This window comes from Lactuca virosa, chromosome 8 (genome assembly GCF_052849685.1).
Source record: "Lactuca virosa cultivar CGN04683 chromosome 8, Lactuca_virosa_CGN04683_v6, whole genome shotgun sequence".
NCBI lineage: Eukaryota > Viridiplantae > Streptophyta > Magnoliopsida > Asterales > Asteraceae > Lactuca > Lactuca virosa.
Genome location: NC_136433.1, coordinates 44,896,736 through 44,912,635, shown reverse-complemented (window position 1 = coordinate 44,912,635; position 15,900 = coordinate 44,896,736). Strand labels below are relative to the sequence as shown.

Sequence of the window (15,900 nt, the reverse complement as noted above, 5' to 3'; positions counted from 1 at the left end):
GGAAAATAAAGTTGTTAGAAGCGAAGTGCTACCCAAATTGCAAATCATCACTTTAACAAGTGAATGCATAGTCCCTTTCATGAACATTATTTTTGTGTGAAATATGTGTTATTTCCTAAAATACGTGTTAAGAGCATATCTGATAATATATGCTGATTTAGGATACAGAACAAACCTAAATTAATTGAGATGGATATTGAATAGTATCTACTTATGAGTGTGGGTGAGATATACACGGATGGTCGAACTTTAAGATTTTTCATTGATCCGAGAGCATGGATTAGATATAGTCATTTGTCCTTAGTCCGAGAGTATGGAGAGGGCATAGTTATTTGTCATTAATCTGGGAGCATGGATTAGACATAGTCAATTGTCCCTAGTCCGAGAGTATGGAATGGTCATTGTTATTGATCTGAGAGCATGGATTAGACATACATGATCTGGGAGTATGGATTAGGTAAAGAGGTTAATTTTAGATCCGAGAGTATAGATCGTGTCATTGTGAGGATCGACGGGGTGGGGTAAATTTGCTTATATGAAGTGAAATTGTATATACTGTGAGTTCTAAAACATATATATATATATATATATATATATATATATATATATATATATATATGATATAACATTATGGGATTGAAATCCCTATGTACTCACCAGGTTTCCCAACCTGACCCACTCAGTTTATTTGTATCACGGGTATCGATACGAGGACACATTACACTGAGAGATTAAAGGAGATGTAAATCATTAGTGTAAATGAATGTAAGGTCTGTTTATGCTTATGTTTCTGTATTGACAATGACATCCCAAAGTTTTAATATAAACAAAATACATTTCTTCGGAAATGCTTTGATAATATATTTATCATGTTTTCTGGGAACAAATTCCGCAACATATTTCTTTAAAATTGGTACTCAAATTTTTAATAAGCATAAATAAAAAATTTAAAATGATCGTGAATTTGGGGATGTCACATTGCAGGAGCTTTACGAATATCTAACATTTAATAGACTAAACATTACTTACGTTGTTCAGCATGTATGTAACACTTTGTTTCGAATCGTTTCATAATTTGGGACCATGACCCGATGACCAGTTATCATAAGGCTTGGGGCCTGTGGGAAAGAGACTTAGTCCCCTTTGAGTGTGGATAATGTATATTAGATGATCGGAGAGTTCGGTTTGTGTTTTGGAGTCTAAGGGTATATCGGTAAAGTGGTAATTCGGTACTTTTATGAATTTTGGATTTTAGTTCGGAAAAGTTAATTGAAGTGTAGAGCTTCTCGTTACCTTTTTTGTGGATATAAGGATCGTTGGAATCAGAATTAAAACGAAAAAGTTATGACCATTTGAAGTTAACAAGGATTTGGGGCAAAGCCGAAGACACTGGGTGTACGGGGAGTACACTAAGCGTACTAGGCTCAAACGATTGCGGGTTCACCCACGTACGTTGGTCGTACGTGGGATTACGCTAGGCATACGCAAGGATTTGGTTAACCCTAATTTTTAGGGTTTGCACCCTATTTAAACAACTTAAACCACCTTTGGACATATTATTAAGCAGCCTCCATTACCCTATACCCTAAAAACGAAACCCTAAGTGCCTCTTGTGAGTTTTGAGCTTGAAAGTGAGATTTGGTGGTGTTTTAGTGAAAGAAGAAGAAGAAGAACTCTTGGTGGTTGCTTTGGAGTAGCTTGGGCTTGTAGATCCAGATTCATCATCATATTTGCAAGCCATTTGAGGTATAAAGTTCTCTACTTGATGGTTCATTATGCTAGATCTAGTTTTGGGACCATGTTTATGCATTTTGGGTCTTTAGAGCTAAAGTTGAGCTTTTGATCTACTCTAGAAGCCATGGATGTTATATCTTAGCTCCATGGAGGTCCATTGTTCATAAAAATGAAAACTTTATGAAAGATATCGGTCTATGCAAGTGTTAAGAGCCTTATTAAGCTTCTTTTGGAGTGTTGGTTCCCATTAAGTCATTCATGGGTGTAAAGTTGCCAACTTTATGTATTAAGTCGTCCTTTAGGATCAGATCTGAGAATTTGGTTAGAGGTTTCAACTGATTAAGTGCTTAATGGAGTGGATTGGTGGTCTGGCAGTACGTTGGGCGTTCCTAGTTGGTACGATGCGCGTACTGGCCCCGAAAGGAGTACGCTAAGAGCTGAGTACGCCCCGCATACTCAGCAGATTGACTTTCAGTTTGACTTCCTCGGGTTTGGGCCATATTTTGGGCTTTTAGGATTTGGGTCATTGGACTTCTGACTTTGGGCCATAGATAGACTATGGACTTTCTTGGGATTAGGTCCGTAGTGGTTTTTGGGCCCAATTTGGATGTTGGGCCTTATTGGGCCTTGTAATGCCATTTAAGAAATTTTGGCCTTTTGAGTAGTTGGGTTGGGCCTTGGTTTTGGGTCAAGTAAGGAAAAGGGTAAAATGGTCTTTTACCCTGGAAATTAGTCAAGTAGCTTAGATTCTTGAATAAGGCTCGAGATCCAGTTATTAATTGGATATTATTTGATGATGTTAGCGCGGGGATTTTCCAGACCAGCGGACCGAGATTTATTTGAGAGATTCCAGCAGCTAGAGGTGAGTTTCATCACAGTGTTTAGTGGGTCGAAGGCACCAATGTCGGCCCATGGTTGTTATGTTTAGGATGTTAGATGTATGCGTAACTCTTGCATGTGATATGTTTTATATGTTTACCAGGCGGGGCCCGATGACTATCCTGTATGATATTTATATTTGTGATTATTGCATATATTGTATGATTATGTGTTTATATGTATACCGAGCGGGACCTGATGTCAGGCGGGGCCTGATGACTGATAGATTTGTTTACCGAGCGGGGCTCGATGATGGGCGGGGCCCATTATATGTTTGATATGTATGGCATGTGGTATCTTGGGGAACTCACTAAGCTTTGTGCTTACGGTTTTCAGTTTATGTTTCAGGTAACTCGATTTCAAAAGGGAAGAGCTCGGGATGACTGCATTGCACACACCACATTGTTCCGCATTTTATATAACTCTGATGTATTTGGATGTTTATTGACATACTCTGAGTTCACTATGGCTTTTATGATATTGTTTTGGATAATGGTTTTATTAATATAAAAATAAAAATTTTGGTCTTAATTTTGTGACGTTACAATGTATGTTTATACACGCATGATCCTAGAGAACCCTATTTTACAGCCCTTAAACATATTCGTCGATATTTGTGGGGCATTCTCGATCATGGTCTTCAACTTTATGTTTCACATGTGTGTGGTCTTACTGCTTACTCTAATGTTGATTGGTCTGGTTGCCCCACTTCTCATCACTCCACCTCCGGTTATTTTGTCTTTCTTGGCCAAAACCTTTTATCTTGGTTGTCGTAGCAACAAGCTAGTATTTCACAATCTACTGAAGAACCTGAGTATCATAGTGTTGCCAATGTGGTTGCTAAAATCACTTGCCTTCGCAATCTTCTATTGGAGTTACACTACTTTATTGCGATAATATGAGTATTGTGTACTTATCTTCTAATCGTGTTCAGCACCAACGCACCGAGAGTGACATTCATTTCGTTCGTGACAAGGTTGCTCTCCGTAATGTTTATTTTCTTCATGTTCCATCATCGTCTCAGTATGCTGACATATTCGCTAAGAGTCTCCTCCACTCCGTTTTTAACTATCGATCCAGTCTGAACGTTCGTTCGAAACCTACCGTTCTGACTGCAGGTGATGTTAGCCGACATCTATTTAGTAATCATATTTGGCCTTATTATTGTTGTATTATCTTTGTATTTAACAGCCCGTGTGCTTATTTGTATATGTGGGCCCTTGGCCTTGTTCATTGTATTTATTCTTCTGTGTAATCCATTTGATCGTCCATGGAAAACATTAGTGAAACATATTCATTGTAATTTGGTTTAGCTTCTTGTTAGTTTTTAATGAAATATTTAGCTATTTAAAAAAAAGTGAAACAAAAATATTACTAGTAAAATATTTCCTCATAATGTCCATGATTTATGCAACAGTTTCTCCGCCTACAATCCCAAACACCTTACACACACAAGCTTGACGTATGCAATACGATCCCCTGAGATATAAAAAGGCTAATAAGTCCGAATCAAGAAACCAACAAAGGCGTGTACAAGCAAATAGAATCTAAAGTAAAGCTATACCTTCGTCTTCATCAACCCAAACCACATCATAATCTTTACAAAAACCAAAATCTAACACAAACCCATTTCAGATCTCACCTCAATCTCAAATGGGTATTTGTTGGTCTTTCCTAAAACCTCATCGAAGCCATGATATCCCGATTTCATCACCTTCACCCCCTCATCACCATCTTCCTCCTGCAGATGATCATCATAACCATTTCATCCCTGATCAAGAAAGAACATACTATCCGATCCCCAGTAAGTTCGACCCACAGAAAACCATCAAAAACCATGAAGAAGGGTCTATTCTAGGAAAGGAGTACGTCGATCTAAAGAAAGTTTACTATATCGGGAAAGAATTAGGGAGAGGACAGTTTGGTATCACGTATCTTTGCACTGAAAAGGCCTCAGGTAAGAAGTTTGCATGCAAATCGATATCAAAGAAGAAGCTTGTTACAAAGAAGGATATGGATGATGTAAGGAGGGAGATTATGATGCTGCAACATCTGACTGGGCAACCAAATATTGTGGAGTTTAGAGGGGCGTATGAAGATGAAAGTAGTGTGCATTTGGTTATGGAGTTGTGTAATGGTGGTGAGCTTTTTGATAGGATAACAAAAAAAGGTAGTTATTCTGAGAAAGAAGCAGCCAAGATTGGGAGACAGATTGTGAATGTGGTGCATGTTTGTCATTTCATGGGGGTTATGCATCGAGATTTGAAGCCTGAAAATTTCTTGATGGTTAGTCAAGATGAAGATTCGCCATTGAAGGCTACTGATTTTGGGCTTTCTGTCTTCATTGAAGAAGGTCAGTTTTAAAGATTCATACTCTTAATTCATTTATTCTATATTATATATGTTTTATATAACTTATCTAAATCTATGTATGCAATTAACATTTATAGTAACTGAATTTTGGCTTTAAAACGTTGCAAAAGTATATTTTTTTGGTCCGTTCCTTTTGGTTCAAGTAAAGGAATCAATGTTGGAACGTATTTTATAAAGTGAGGAAACATATTATGCTGTACAAAAGAACTAATCCCATTTTGAAGCCAATAGTTATTAATTAATTTCTAATTTTATAATTTTGAAGAATGCTATATTTATGTTATAGTAATTGTTATATAAAACATATGTAACAATATTGAAATTGCATTTCAGTATTGTGTTATATATGGACAGATACGTAATACCATTTTGATTATTGTTGAAAAACTAAAATTTTCTACATTATAAAACACAGTTTTACATATTGTATTAAAAAATATCTAATTCTAACATCAAATCTCACATTTTAGTGATAATAAAACTTGATGATGTTGTATTGTTAACAACACTTTAGAACATTTGTAGCTTTCGAAGTTCTTTATTTTCGTGTTAACAATATTCCATATATAAAGCTTTATTACACAAAAGTTCTTTGAATACATTTATTGTTATCACTCTCAAGTGATTGAACTGTTCATTAATAACTAGTGGAAAGGAGTTCACACCAGACCATTGTTAATATCATGGGTTAATAACTTAGTTATAAAAGAAACTGTGATTGAAATTGAATGTTACATCTTTTTACCAACCCAATAGATATTGTTATAATTTTTTTTTGATGAAAATAACTATTTTTCTTACCAATGTGCATGTCAAAGCATCTATTTGTTCACTGAAATCACTGCTAAATATTGGTTATTTAGTTTTGTCCTTTAAAAAGCATTTAAGAAATAATGTTTTATTAATAAGACGGAAATACAATTAATCCAGACATTTAACAAATTTTTTTGATTACTCATTTTGAATGAAAAACTTCAATATTTTTTATTTATGATGTCTTAAAATTTGAAGGGATTTTCATATAAATGTGTTCTGATAGTTTTTAAAAATAAAATTGTGAGGACGATTATAGAGTGAGAGTCTTATAATTTCATCTTATCAAAAAGTATTTCATATATTTAGTTATTAACCAATTATTTGGTTGTGTATAAGTTGATTTAAAAGTAAAACTTTTATAATGAAAATATTGACAATATATATGATTGATATCGAAGTGACTAGTAAATACGTGTAATACACACGAGTCAACAAGTCAATTATGAAATGACAAGTCAACCAGGTCAATGAACTTTTGTCTTGGTGCCCTTGAAAGTCTTGAAAGTGCCCATCGACATCACCTCATGCATAATCATGCACGACTTAACAAGATGTTAAAGAATCATATGAGCACATTATATATATATATATATATATATATATATATATATATATATATATATATATATATATATTCAGGTTCATTTGAGACCATGTTAATTTTGTGAGACCGTGAGACCAAATCTAAAAATAATTTTAAAATGCAAAATAAAAGGAAAAATCCAAAAATTCTTTTTTTAATTATTATTTTCGGAACTTTATTTATTTTAAAAAAATAAAAAATAATAAAAAAAATTACCATTTTTTTTTTTAAAATACGTGAAATATTCTAATAGAATATTACACTGTACATATTTTAATATGATTTTTAGAATGTTTAGAATATTCTACTAGATTTGCCAGACATATAGAATATTCTAAATATTCTACTAAAATATGTAAAAAATGTATTTTTTTTTTTGTATTTATTTTTTATTTTTTTTGGTATTTTTTTTATCTTTTTTTTGGAAAATATATATTCCGAAAAAAATATTGGGAAAAAAATTTCGAAAATTTTCAATTATTTTGCATTTTAAAAATGTTTTTGTTTTATCTAATAAATGAGTAGCTAGGATTGCGTCTCACGGTCTCACAAAATTAGGCCGTCTCACATGAACCTAAACATATATATATATATATATATATATATATATATATATATATATATATATATATATATATATATATATATATATATATATATATATATATATATATATATATATATATATATATATGATGTGATATTCATCAAAAGAAATTGACCAATATCTAGAAAATACAATGTAAAGGACATGCAATAATAATCTTGATTGTACGTTTGTATATATATAAAAACATTTACAGTTGAGATGTAGATAGATAGATATATCAAACTGTCTAAACGAAAACGTTGTGGTTTATTATTTATGCATTTCTTGTTTGAATTTGGATTCATTTAAGTGGCATTTTAGAGGTACTAAAATACAATATCTTATGCAATTCATTTTTTAGGGACGATTTATAAAGAAATTGTAGGAAGTGCATATTATGTGGCACCAGAGGTGTTACGACGTCGTTATGGAAAGGAGGTAGACGTGTGGAGTGCTGGTGTCATTTTGTACATTCTTCTTAGCGGCGTCCCTCCTTTTTGGGGAGGTGTAACTTCTTTAACTCCCTTCAATTCTATGGTTTATTAAATTTAAAATAAAAGTGATTTCATTTCATAATAAATGGATAAAACATCACTCTTACAAAGTTTAATATTCATAAAAATAAATTCCTACATGTTTAAATAAACTACACCAATTTGTTACTCTTATAAACATTAACCTTTCTTTTTAAGAAGGGAAAATTAAAGATTTTTTTTTTTTGTCTTATTTCAGAGAGTGAAAAGGTAATATTTGAAGAAATATTAGAAGGTAAACTCGACCTTCAAAGCCCTCCATGGCCATCTATATCTGAGGGTGCGAAAGATTTAATATCAAAAATGTTGACCAGAAATCCTAAAAAACGTATCAGCGCACATACAGCCCTTGGTTAGTATAGCAAAAAAAAAAACTCTTATTTACATTTCTCCAAAACTTGAACATAAAAAAATAACCATGGATGAAATCAACCTCTCAGAACACCCATGGCTCAAGGAAAATGGTGATGCATCAGAACAACCAATAGATAGTGCTGTTTTGATTAGAATGAAGCAGTTCAGAGCCATGAACAAGTTGAAGAAGCTAGCATTAAAGGTATGTTTACTTTTATCAATAAAAGAAAGTGTTTTTGTTGTTTATTTTTAATGTTTTTTTTTTAAACAGGTTATTGCGGAAAACCTAGAATCAACAGAAGAGATAAAGGGATTGAAACAGATGTTCAATAACATGGACACTGACAGAAGTGGGACCATAACATATGAAGAACTTAAAACCGGATTAACGAAGCTTGGATCAAGTCTCGCTGAGGCAGAGATACAACAACTCATGGAAGCTGTAAGCTCTTATAATCAATTCATTAAAATATGGGTCCATGTTTATAACTTTATTGATTGTGATTTATTATTTTGATAATAGGCTGATGTTGATAAGAATGGAACGATTGATTATTTGGAGTTTGTGGCTGCAACGATGCATCGACATAAACTTGATAGGGAAGAGAATTTGAAAAAAACCTTTCAATTTTTTGACAAGGATAATAGCGGGTTTGTTTATTCACCTTTTTTACCATTTATAAAAAAATTAAAAATATGGTTATAGTATTTGTTGATTTACATATGGGTTTTGTTATAGATATATCACTAGAGATGAGTTGAAACATGCCATGACAGATTATGGAATGGGAGATGAAGCAACCATTGATGAAGTCCTTGATGACGTGGACACCGATAAGGTCAGTAACAATCACAGTAAAGCAGTAAAAATCTTTTTTTTTTATCTTATATTCATTTTGGGTAATTCTATTTTGTTTGATGGTAGGATGGGAAGATCAACTATGATGAGTTTGTGACAATGATGAGGAAGGGAACAGTTGAAACAGGTGAAAATAGCAAAATAAAAGAACTTGGCCTCTAGTGTTTGTTTGTTGAGGTTGAGTGAAATGTTGTGTGGTAAATAAATAGCCAAGGGTAAAAAATAATAATAATAATAATAATGTACCCTTTTGAGCTTTCTCCAATCATGTGTGCATATAACATATATCCATGATCTATATATCTCTCTTGGATTTTGCTCCATAAATGTATGCATGGTTGTTTTGTAAATACAAGTGAATAGTAATATGCAAAAATTTCCTACAAGGGTTTACAATTAATGTTTGTGGTCAACTGTAGGTTACATACCAATACCATAATACTAGTTCTATTTCTAAAAAAAAAAAAAAAAAAAAAAAAACAGACAGTTTTAAGTAAAGCCATTGAAAACAAAACAACAGACAAAAATAATAACACATCAATAAGATGTACAAAACACAAACTTACTTGGTTGGCATGTGTGACAATGTTGTTGTTATAGATACTACTAAACAATGTGGTGGTTTTCTGACATCATCTTCTTCTGCTATTTCTTTTATACTCGATAGCTCTTTGACCAGAATTTTGACCCGAGGTTCTTCGTGTATGCTTCATAATTTAAAAAAATAAAATTTTAGTTTTTTATTTGAAAACTAATAAAACGAAACGGAATATAGCTAGCTATATAAGACAAATTTGATTTAAAGATGATTACCTCCAAGAATCTTGGAAGCTCAAAATCACTCACAATAGTACCTCTCTGGATACATAAAATTCATCTTCCGGAAACAATTCGGTAATTGAGAACAAGATCTTCGGTTTTTTTCCATATATAAGTACGAACAGTAGCTAAGCTCATGTCAGGTGTCAAAACCTGTAAATAAATAAATAAATAAATAAATAAATAACAAACTAATGTTTTATATATATATATATATATATATATATATATATATATATATATATATATATATATATATTAAAAAAAACTTGCCTGATTATTGCATAAAATTTCTATTGAAGGCTTAAGTTTTTGCCATGGTTTTATCATTCCAGATCTAAAAGATCCATCTCCAGTGGCAAAAGCTCCATCAATGGCCAAGCTCTCCATTGGTTTATCAAGAACCAGCTTTTCCACCACATAATTAACAACCTAACAAAAAATAATTTATTTGCAAATCCTTGTCAAAAATTACCAAAATGCCCTTACTAGTTACTACCTTGTGTATTCTTAAGATACGAGGTGCACTGAGCTTCCCTTGTGTCACAGTTTGAGCCGTTGACCCTTCATATGGCTGTAAATAAAAACTGCACCTGAAAAACATAACAGAAAATGTAACAGAAAAATGTAACACAAAACGTAACAGAAAATGTAACTACTTACTTGGTGTGTTCCCTAGGGGGCAAACGATTATGTAAAACACAATCAAGGACCCACCAAGGTAAATCTTTTTCATCTTCTGTAGAATCCATTTCAGTAATTTTTTTCCTCCATGGACCATTTTGTGAGCCCTCAGTAATAATAGAAGGTGGGGACACAGTTGAAAAGTCAAACGGAGGGTAAACTGAAGAATCGTTTTCACTGTTTCCATCTACTTCAACTTTTGAAAGCGTAATGCTTCTAGAAGAAACATCCCTATCCCTATCCCTATCCCTGACAGGTGGCACTTCCCCATTGGCCAAACTTTGGGGCCCAAATTTATGTTTCTTTTTAGACAGCCACGGTGCCAAAAGTCCTTTCAGTGTCTCCCTTGCCAAATTAACCTATAATATAAAAGAAAAATAAATTAATATTTATTATAAAATTTATTTGATATGTATATATCTCAATAAAAGAATGAAATTACCTTATCGTCCTCAGCTTTTTCGGTGATGTTAAGATCAACAGAATACATTTCTGCTGAAAAACACTGTGGGGTGTCCAAATGGACAGATAAGTTTCCGAGTCTACTATCTATAGTGAACCACGCGGGAATGCTGACCTGGACAACCATGGTCAAAAGTCAAAAGTCAAGGTCAAAGAGAAGGTGTATGAAATGGTCAAACGTACCATCTCAAACAGTTCTTCCTTCTTTTTTTCAAATGACACCTGTCCATAGTCTTGGATTACAACACCTCTAGTGATCTCCCAAAGCTTTACACAACCAGCATTATCCTATAGAAGACACAATTCTTACTCTCTTTAAAAAAGTGAACTTCTTTTTAAAAGGAAAAAAATGAAAAACTTAATGTGTACCTTGGTTAAAACGTGTCGTCTGTTGTTCATAATTTCAAATTGCATGATTCCTGGAATTCCTTTAATACTGAATATTGGTTCTTTGTAAACAGGAACCTACATACATGTCAAATTACTTTAGTTTGTTTGTTGAGTAATAAACAGAAAAAAAAAAGTTCAAAAAACAATACAAACAGTAAAGATTCTATACAACTTACTATATATGTAGATGAAAGATTAAAATTAGAGTAAATTACATTTTTGGTCCCTGAGTTTAAATGGTTTTTTAGGTTTTGGTCCCTACAGAATTTGGTTTGCAATTTTGGTCCTTATATTGATGTTCCATTACGATTTTAGCCCCTGAATCTAACGACTCAGTTGTTAATTTTTTTTAAATGACCATTTTACCCTTGAAAAATAATCAGTAAACCACATAGACCAACTTTAAAGCTTTTTATTGTTTTTTTGTTAAGGTTTATAACATTATATAGATAATATCTTGTAAACTTGTCCATTTTGAATGATTTATAATTGTTTTTGTATGTTGTTCAATAATCAATATAGAGTTTTTTACAAAATACCATATTTAGAAAAAAATAATAATAATAATAATAATAAATAAAAATAAAAATAAACTAGTTATATTAATATATTAACAAATAAAATAATTCAATCTACTACAATGTAAACTAATAACATTATAATTCTAAACTGATATGCACTTATAAAATGTTATAAGCGAAAATTACAAATGTGGTCCCTATGATCCTATGGTTTACTTGTTTTTCAGGTTTGGTCCTGGTTGTCCAAGGGCAAAATGGTCATTTTACAAAACTAATAGCTGAGTAGTTAGATTTAACTATTCATGGACCAAAATCGCTATGAAACATCAAAACAATGACAAAAACTATAAAAAAAATAAATAAATAAATAAGTAACATCTAAACTCAGGGATCAAAAATGTAATTCACTCTAAAGAATAAGATGAAAATTTATAAAAACTCACAGGAGTAGATCCTTCTAAAGAAGCCCTAGCTCTTGAAAAAGACAAGTTGCCAGCTAGGAAAGAGCCACCTCTATGAAACACCTTTTGAGGGTTTTGAGCTTCAGCAGGCCATCTGTGAACAGAAGAATCTGTTGTTGCAACCCAAATACCATCATCATGCATTGCTAGTTGCTGAATAGGATGTTCCTTTGTGCAAAGAAGTATACTCTCCCTTGTTGAAAGATCCGTTAAGTACAACTATAAAAAATATTAAAAATATAACATAAATTATTTATTTTCTTTCATTGAAATATAAAAAAAGTGGACTTACAGAAAGATCCCTTCCACCACTATACACATGACTGAATGTAGGAGTGCTAGCAAGTGCCCAAACAGAATCTGTGTGAACTGCATATGAATGCACACATCTTTGCTGTCCAAGATCCCATAATCTATAAAAATAAAAAAAGTAAATATTTAACAAAAAAAAAAAATGAGTACCATAAATATTTAAACACAGAAACTACCTGATCATAGAATCCGAAGATCCTGATAAACAGAACCTGCATCATTGAAAATTTATAAAGAATTAGAAACCCAATAACCTAATAATTTAATTACACAAAGAAAATATAAATTTTATAAACTTAAGCAACTCTGAAAGAACACAAACCTTCCTGTGGAGTCAAGAAGCAAAGCCCTAATGTTATCTGTATGCCCTCGAAGCTTCATCATCTTTGAGCCACTTCTTGAGTCCCAAACACGTACAGCCTACAATAAAACCATATATTCTAAATATTAACAAGATAAGTTTTATAAAAAGTAATTACTTATACACCAGAATTTAGAGTGATTTATAGTTTTTACCTTTTCTGTTCCACCAGAAACAAGAAGAGTTCCAGTATCATTCATTGCTAATGCATAAACAGACTCTTTATGTCCTTTAGCAGCAATAGGAACATATCCGTGAGGTGCATTTGTTTGCAATGTAATATTGTTGTTTGAGCTTATAGTACGTAAGCTAGTAACTGGTAGTAAACTTCCTGACCCATTGGTGCCACCTGGACGATCCTCGTCAGCTGCCTCGCTGGACTTGGTGAGGGGAGCAAGTGCTGCTTCAAGATCCCATATGAACACTTCACCACCCAATCCACCAGATGCAACAATATTGCTCTACAACAATAACCACACAAAAAGAAGAATAAACTACTATATATATGCTCATGATGTTTATATAATTAAAGAAAGACAAAAAAGATTACATTTTTTTCTGCTGCAGCAAGAGAAGTGACATAATCTGTGTGTTGGCGAAAAGTCCTTGTGCAAGTTCCATTAGAAAAAGAATCCCATGTCTAGTAGTGGAAAACATGAAAACAATATAAATATTAGTTAAAATTTTGTATACATAATCATACATTGATTAAAAGGTTTAATCTTACACTGAAGACAAACCTTGACTGTAGTATCTGAGGAGCATGATACAAGGGTATTCCCTCCTACAAGGACTGCATCATTGACCTGTATATTCCAATTTCCAAATATGCCCCCGCATTAACTTTTAACACCAAGTTTTTATATATTAACATTGAAGAAGAAGTATATAGTATAGAGTATATACCCAATCAACATGAGACTCAAAGGTAGCTGAGCATGTAGCATCCTCATCTGTCAATGCCCATCTTTTTAATGTTCCATCTCGGCTCCCTGTGAAGAGGTAACTTGAGTTGTCTGGTTTTGATGGCTTTAATACAGCCAAACAATTCACACCTGCACAATGCTGCAAAAGGGGAAGTGTGTTTGAATATTTGAGGTATGAATTTCTTTACATGTTTATACAGAAAGAAGCAGAATTAGTGATTCAATCGAATGAACACTGACCTTTGTGTCATCTGTATCACTTAATACATATGTAAATCTTTTCTCCTTGCGAGGACGAACTGAATTAGAGGCACTGCCTGCAATACCCACACGGTGCATTGCAGATTTTCCTGAAGCAAGTTATGTAGAAAATGGATAGAGTTATGGCTAGAATTTGAAGAAAAGAAGGTTATAAGGATGTTAGCAATGTAGACAGATGAAATTAATTGTATTGTGTGTTAAATTTTGCAACCATAAGCTTAAATGGATTGAATGATTCTAGGAGTGAATACAATATTATCTTCAATGAGTTCATTACTTCAAAGTTTCCAACAGAAGAGAAGGGAATATGGTATTTCATATCAAAAAAAACCCTAAGATCATAGAAACGAACCTAAAAAACGCCAATTTACAAACTGAAGGAAATTTTAAATTGCGTTGTAATATCATGTAGTTGAATGAGAAACCCTAAGCGATCGAAAACGAGTCGCGAGAAAACAGAAGATAAACGATAAGTTTCTAAACCCTCAATCGGATTTCCTACGAACGTAATCATCGGCAATAAATCTCTATGAATACACGGATAGACCTGCAGAGCTTACCAAAAAAATGGATCGATAGGAAGAAACGAGATTGCCTGATCCTTCAAAATTTGACTTCAGTTTCTTCGATTGAAGTGAAATTTTCCATAGCAGTGACATTCATCTGTATCAAACGGGTACGCGCTGTTGAAACTGAAAGAAGTGAATTTGAAGTTGATCTCATACGACGATGATAATAATAATAAACGACAGGAGAATCAAATATCCAATTGGAAGAGATTAATTCTTCTTGTTCTTGTGTTTGATTTGCGTAGCAGTGCAGTGGAAAATGGTGTTATTGAGAGAGAGATTGCGAAAGGGGGTTTGAGACGAAGAAAACGAGAATGACAGTGAAAACGAAAACAGTATTTTGATTACGTTGTTCCGGTGCTTAATGGTTCGACATGTTTTTTTTCCTCTTGGTCCAGGGTAGTTTGGGTTGTTTAATTTCCGGTTTAACATTAATCAGATTGAAAGAGTTTTATTTTAATTGTATTGTTTAATTTTTGTATCCTATTCTATTATGGATTTATATATTTAAACGAGTTAAAATTTCTTACCTAAACCTATTTATTTTGTATCGATTTGTTTCGAATTAGCAAGTTTAGGGTTCAAGACATTTTAATCATTTTGTGTTGTTCCGGGTTGAAAGAGTTTGAACCTAGTCTTGCTCGTTTAATTTTCAAGTCATGTCGACTTCAGGGTTGTCCGTAAGGAGGGTAGCCTCAGTAATAGTAGTCCATGGGCCCAAGCTAATGTTTCTCGTTTATAAAGAGTTCATAGCTTTACAAATGTATTGAATGCTCAAAAACTCATGTATTAGTGGCAGCAATTTCCCATACAATTTAGTAAAGCGGTCAAGCTCAAGTGAAGGCCCCAAATATGAGATTGCGACTCTATCATTCTCACTCTCTGATTATTATAAGTACTTATAATTGTCCATTTTGCCAACTTATTTGTTTATCTATTTCTGAATTTAATTTTGATTTCTTAATTTTGAAAGTTCTATATGTTCTAAATACCAATTTCTGAAATCTAGAGTTTTAAAGTTCAATTGTCAACTTAAATTGATTTCTCGATCTCTATGACTCTATAAGTAAAGTATGTTAATCACTTGTTTTTCATTCTATCCTCATAAGTTTTTAGGTTTTTCAAGTTAGGTTAATTTTGAGATAGAATGAAAATGTCGAAAAGACATATGCAATATAGGAGAGACACGATGAGCATGATATGGGTAGATTCTTCTTGAAGGTTATTTTAAGTTCAATCTTTTATTTCATGGACATATAATTATTTATGGTTCCATTTTAGTTTTTTGGTTTTCTTTTTGTTGCATGATCAATTGATCACTTGTTAAAAAAGGCTGGATTTTTATTAGTTTGATAGGTGTTATTCTTTATTCCATTTTATGGACTATAAGTTGTAATTCAATCTAAGTATCCAA

The 15,900-nt window shown here is 32.7% G+C and overlaps 2 protein-coding genes across 3 annotated transcripts; one reads left to right on the top strand and one right to left on the bottom strand.

Annotated features, from left to right (window-relative positions):
• Positions 1-4,123: 4,123 nt before the first annotated feature.
• On the top strand, positions 4,124-9,008 carry LOC145129132 (calcium-dependent protein kinase 29-like). Of its 2 annotated transcripts, XM_079063869.1 has the most exons (8): positions 4,124-4,966; positions 7,336-7,479; positions 7,707-7,859; positions 7,948-8,063; positions 8,133-8,303; positions 8,385-8,512; positions 8,601-8,700; positions 8,787-9,008. In XM_079063869.1, the coding sequence occupies exons 1-8, from the start codon at positions 4,267-4,269 to the stop codon at positions 8,880-8,882; spliced, it is 1,608 nt and encodes a 535-aa protein (XP_078919995.1). In that variant the 5' UTR covers positions 4,124-4,266; the 3' UTR covers positions 8,883-9,008. The 2 variants fall into 2 exon arrangements, with proteins under 2 accessions (XP_078919995.1, XP_078919996.1); XM_079063870.1 differs by lacking the exon at positions 7,336-7,479.
• An 80-nt stretch (positions 9,009-9,088) lies between these two features.
• LOC145129131 (uncharacterized) lies at positions 9,089-14,842 on the bottom strand. Its single transcript, XM_079063868.1, has 18 exons — positions 14,478-14,842; positions 13,897-14,006; positions 13,637-13,795; positions 13,471-13,536; positions 13,281-13,370; positions 12,886-13,191; positions 12,692-12,789; positions 12,546-12,581; positions 12,350-12,470; positions 12,040-12,276; positions 11,055-11,150; positions 10,869-10,973; positions 10,666-10,800; positions 10,203-10,582; positions 10,039-10,132; positions 9,813-9,971; positions 9,534-9,692; positions 9,089-9,427 (listed from the first exon to the last, which is right to left on the bottom strand). The coding sequence occupies exons 2-17, from the start codon at positions 13,993-13,995 to the stop codon at positions 9,594-9,596; spliced, it is 2,280 nt and encodes a 759-aa protein (XP_078919994.1). The 5' UTR covers positions 13,996-14,006; positions 14,478-14,842; the 3' UTR covers positions 9,089-9,427; positions 9,534-9,593.
• Between the last annotated feature and the right edge of the window lie 1,058 nt (positions 14,843-15,900).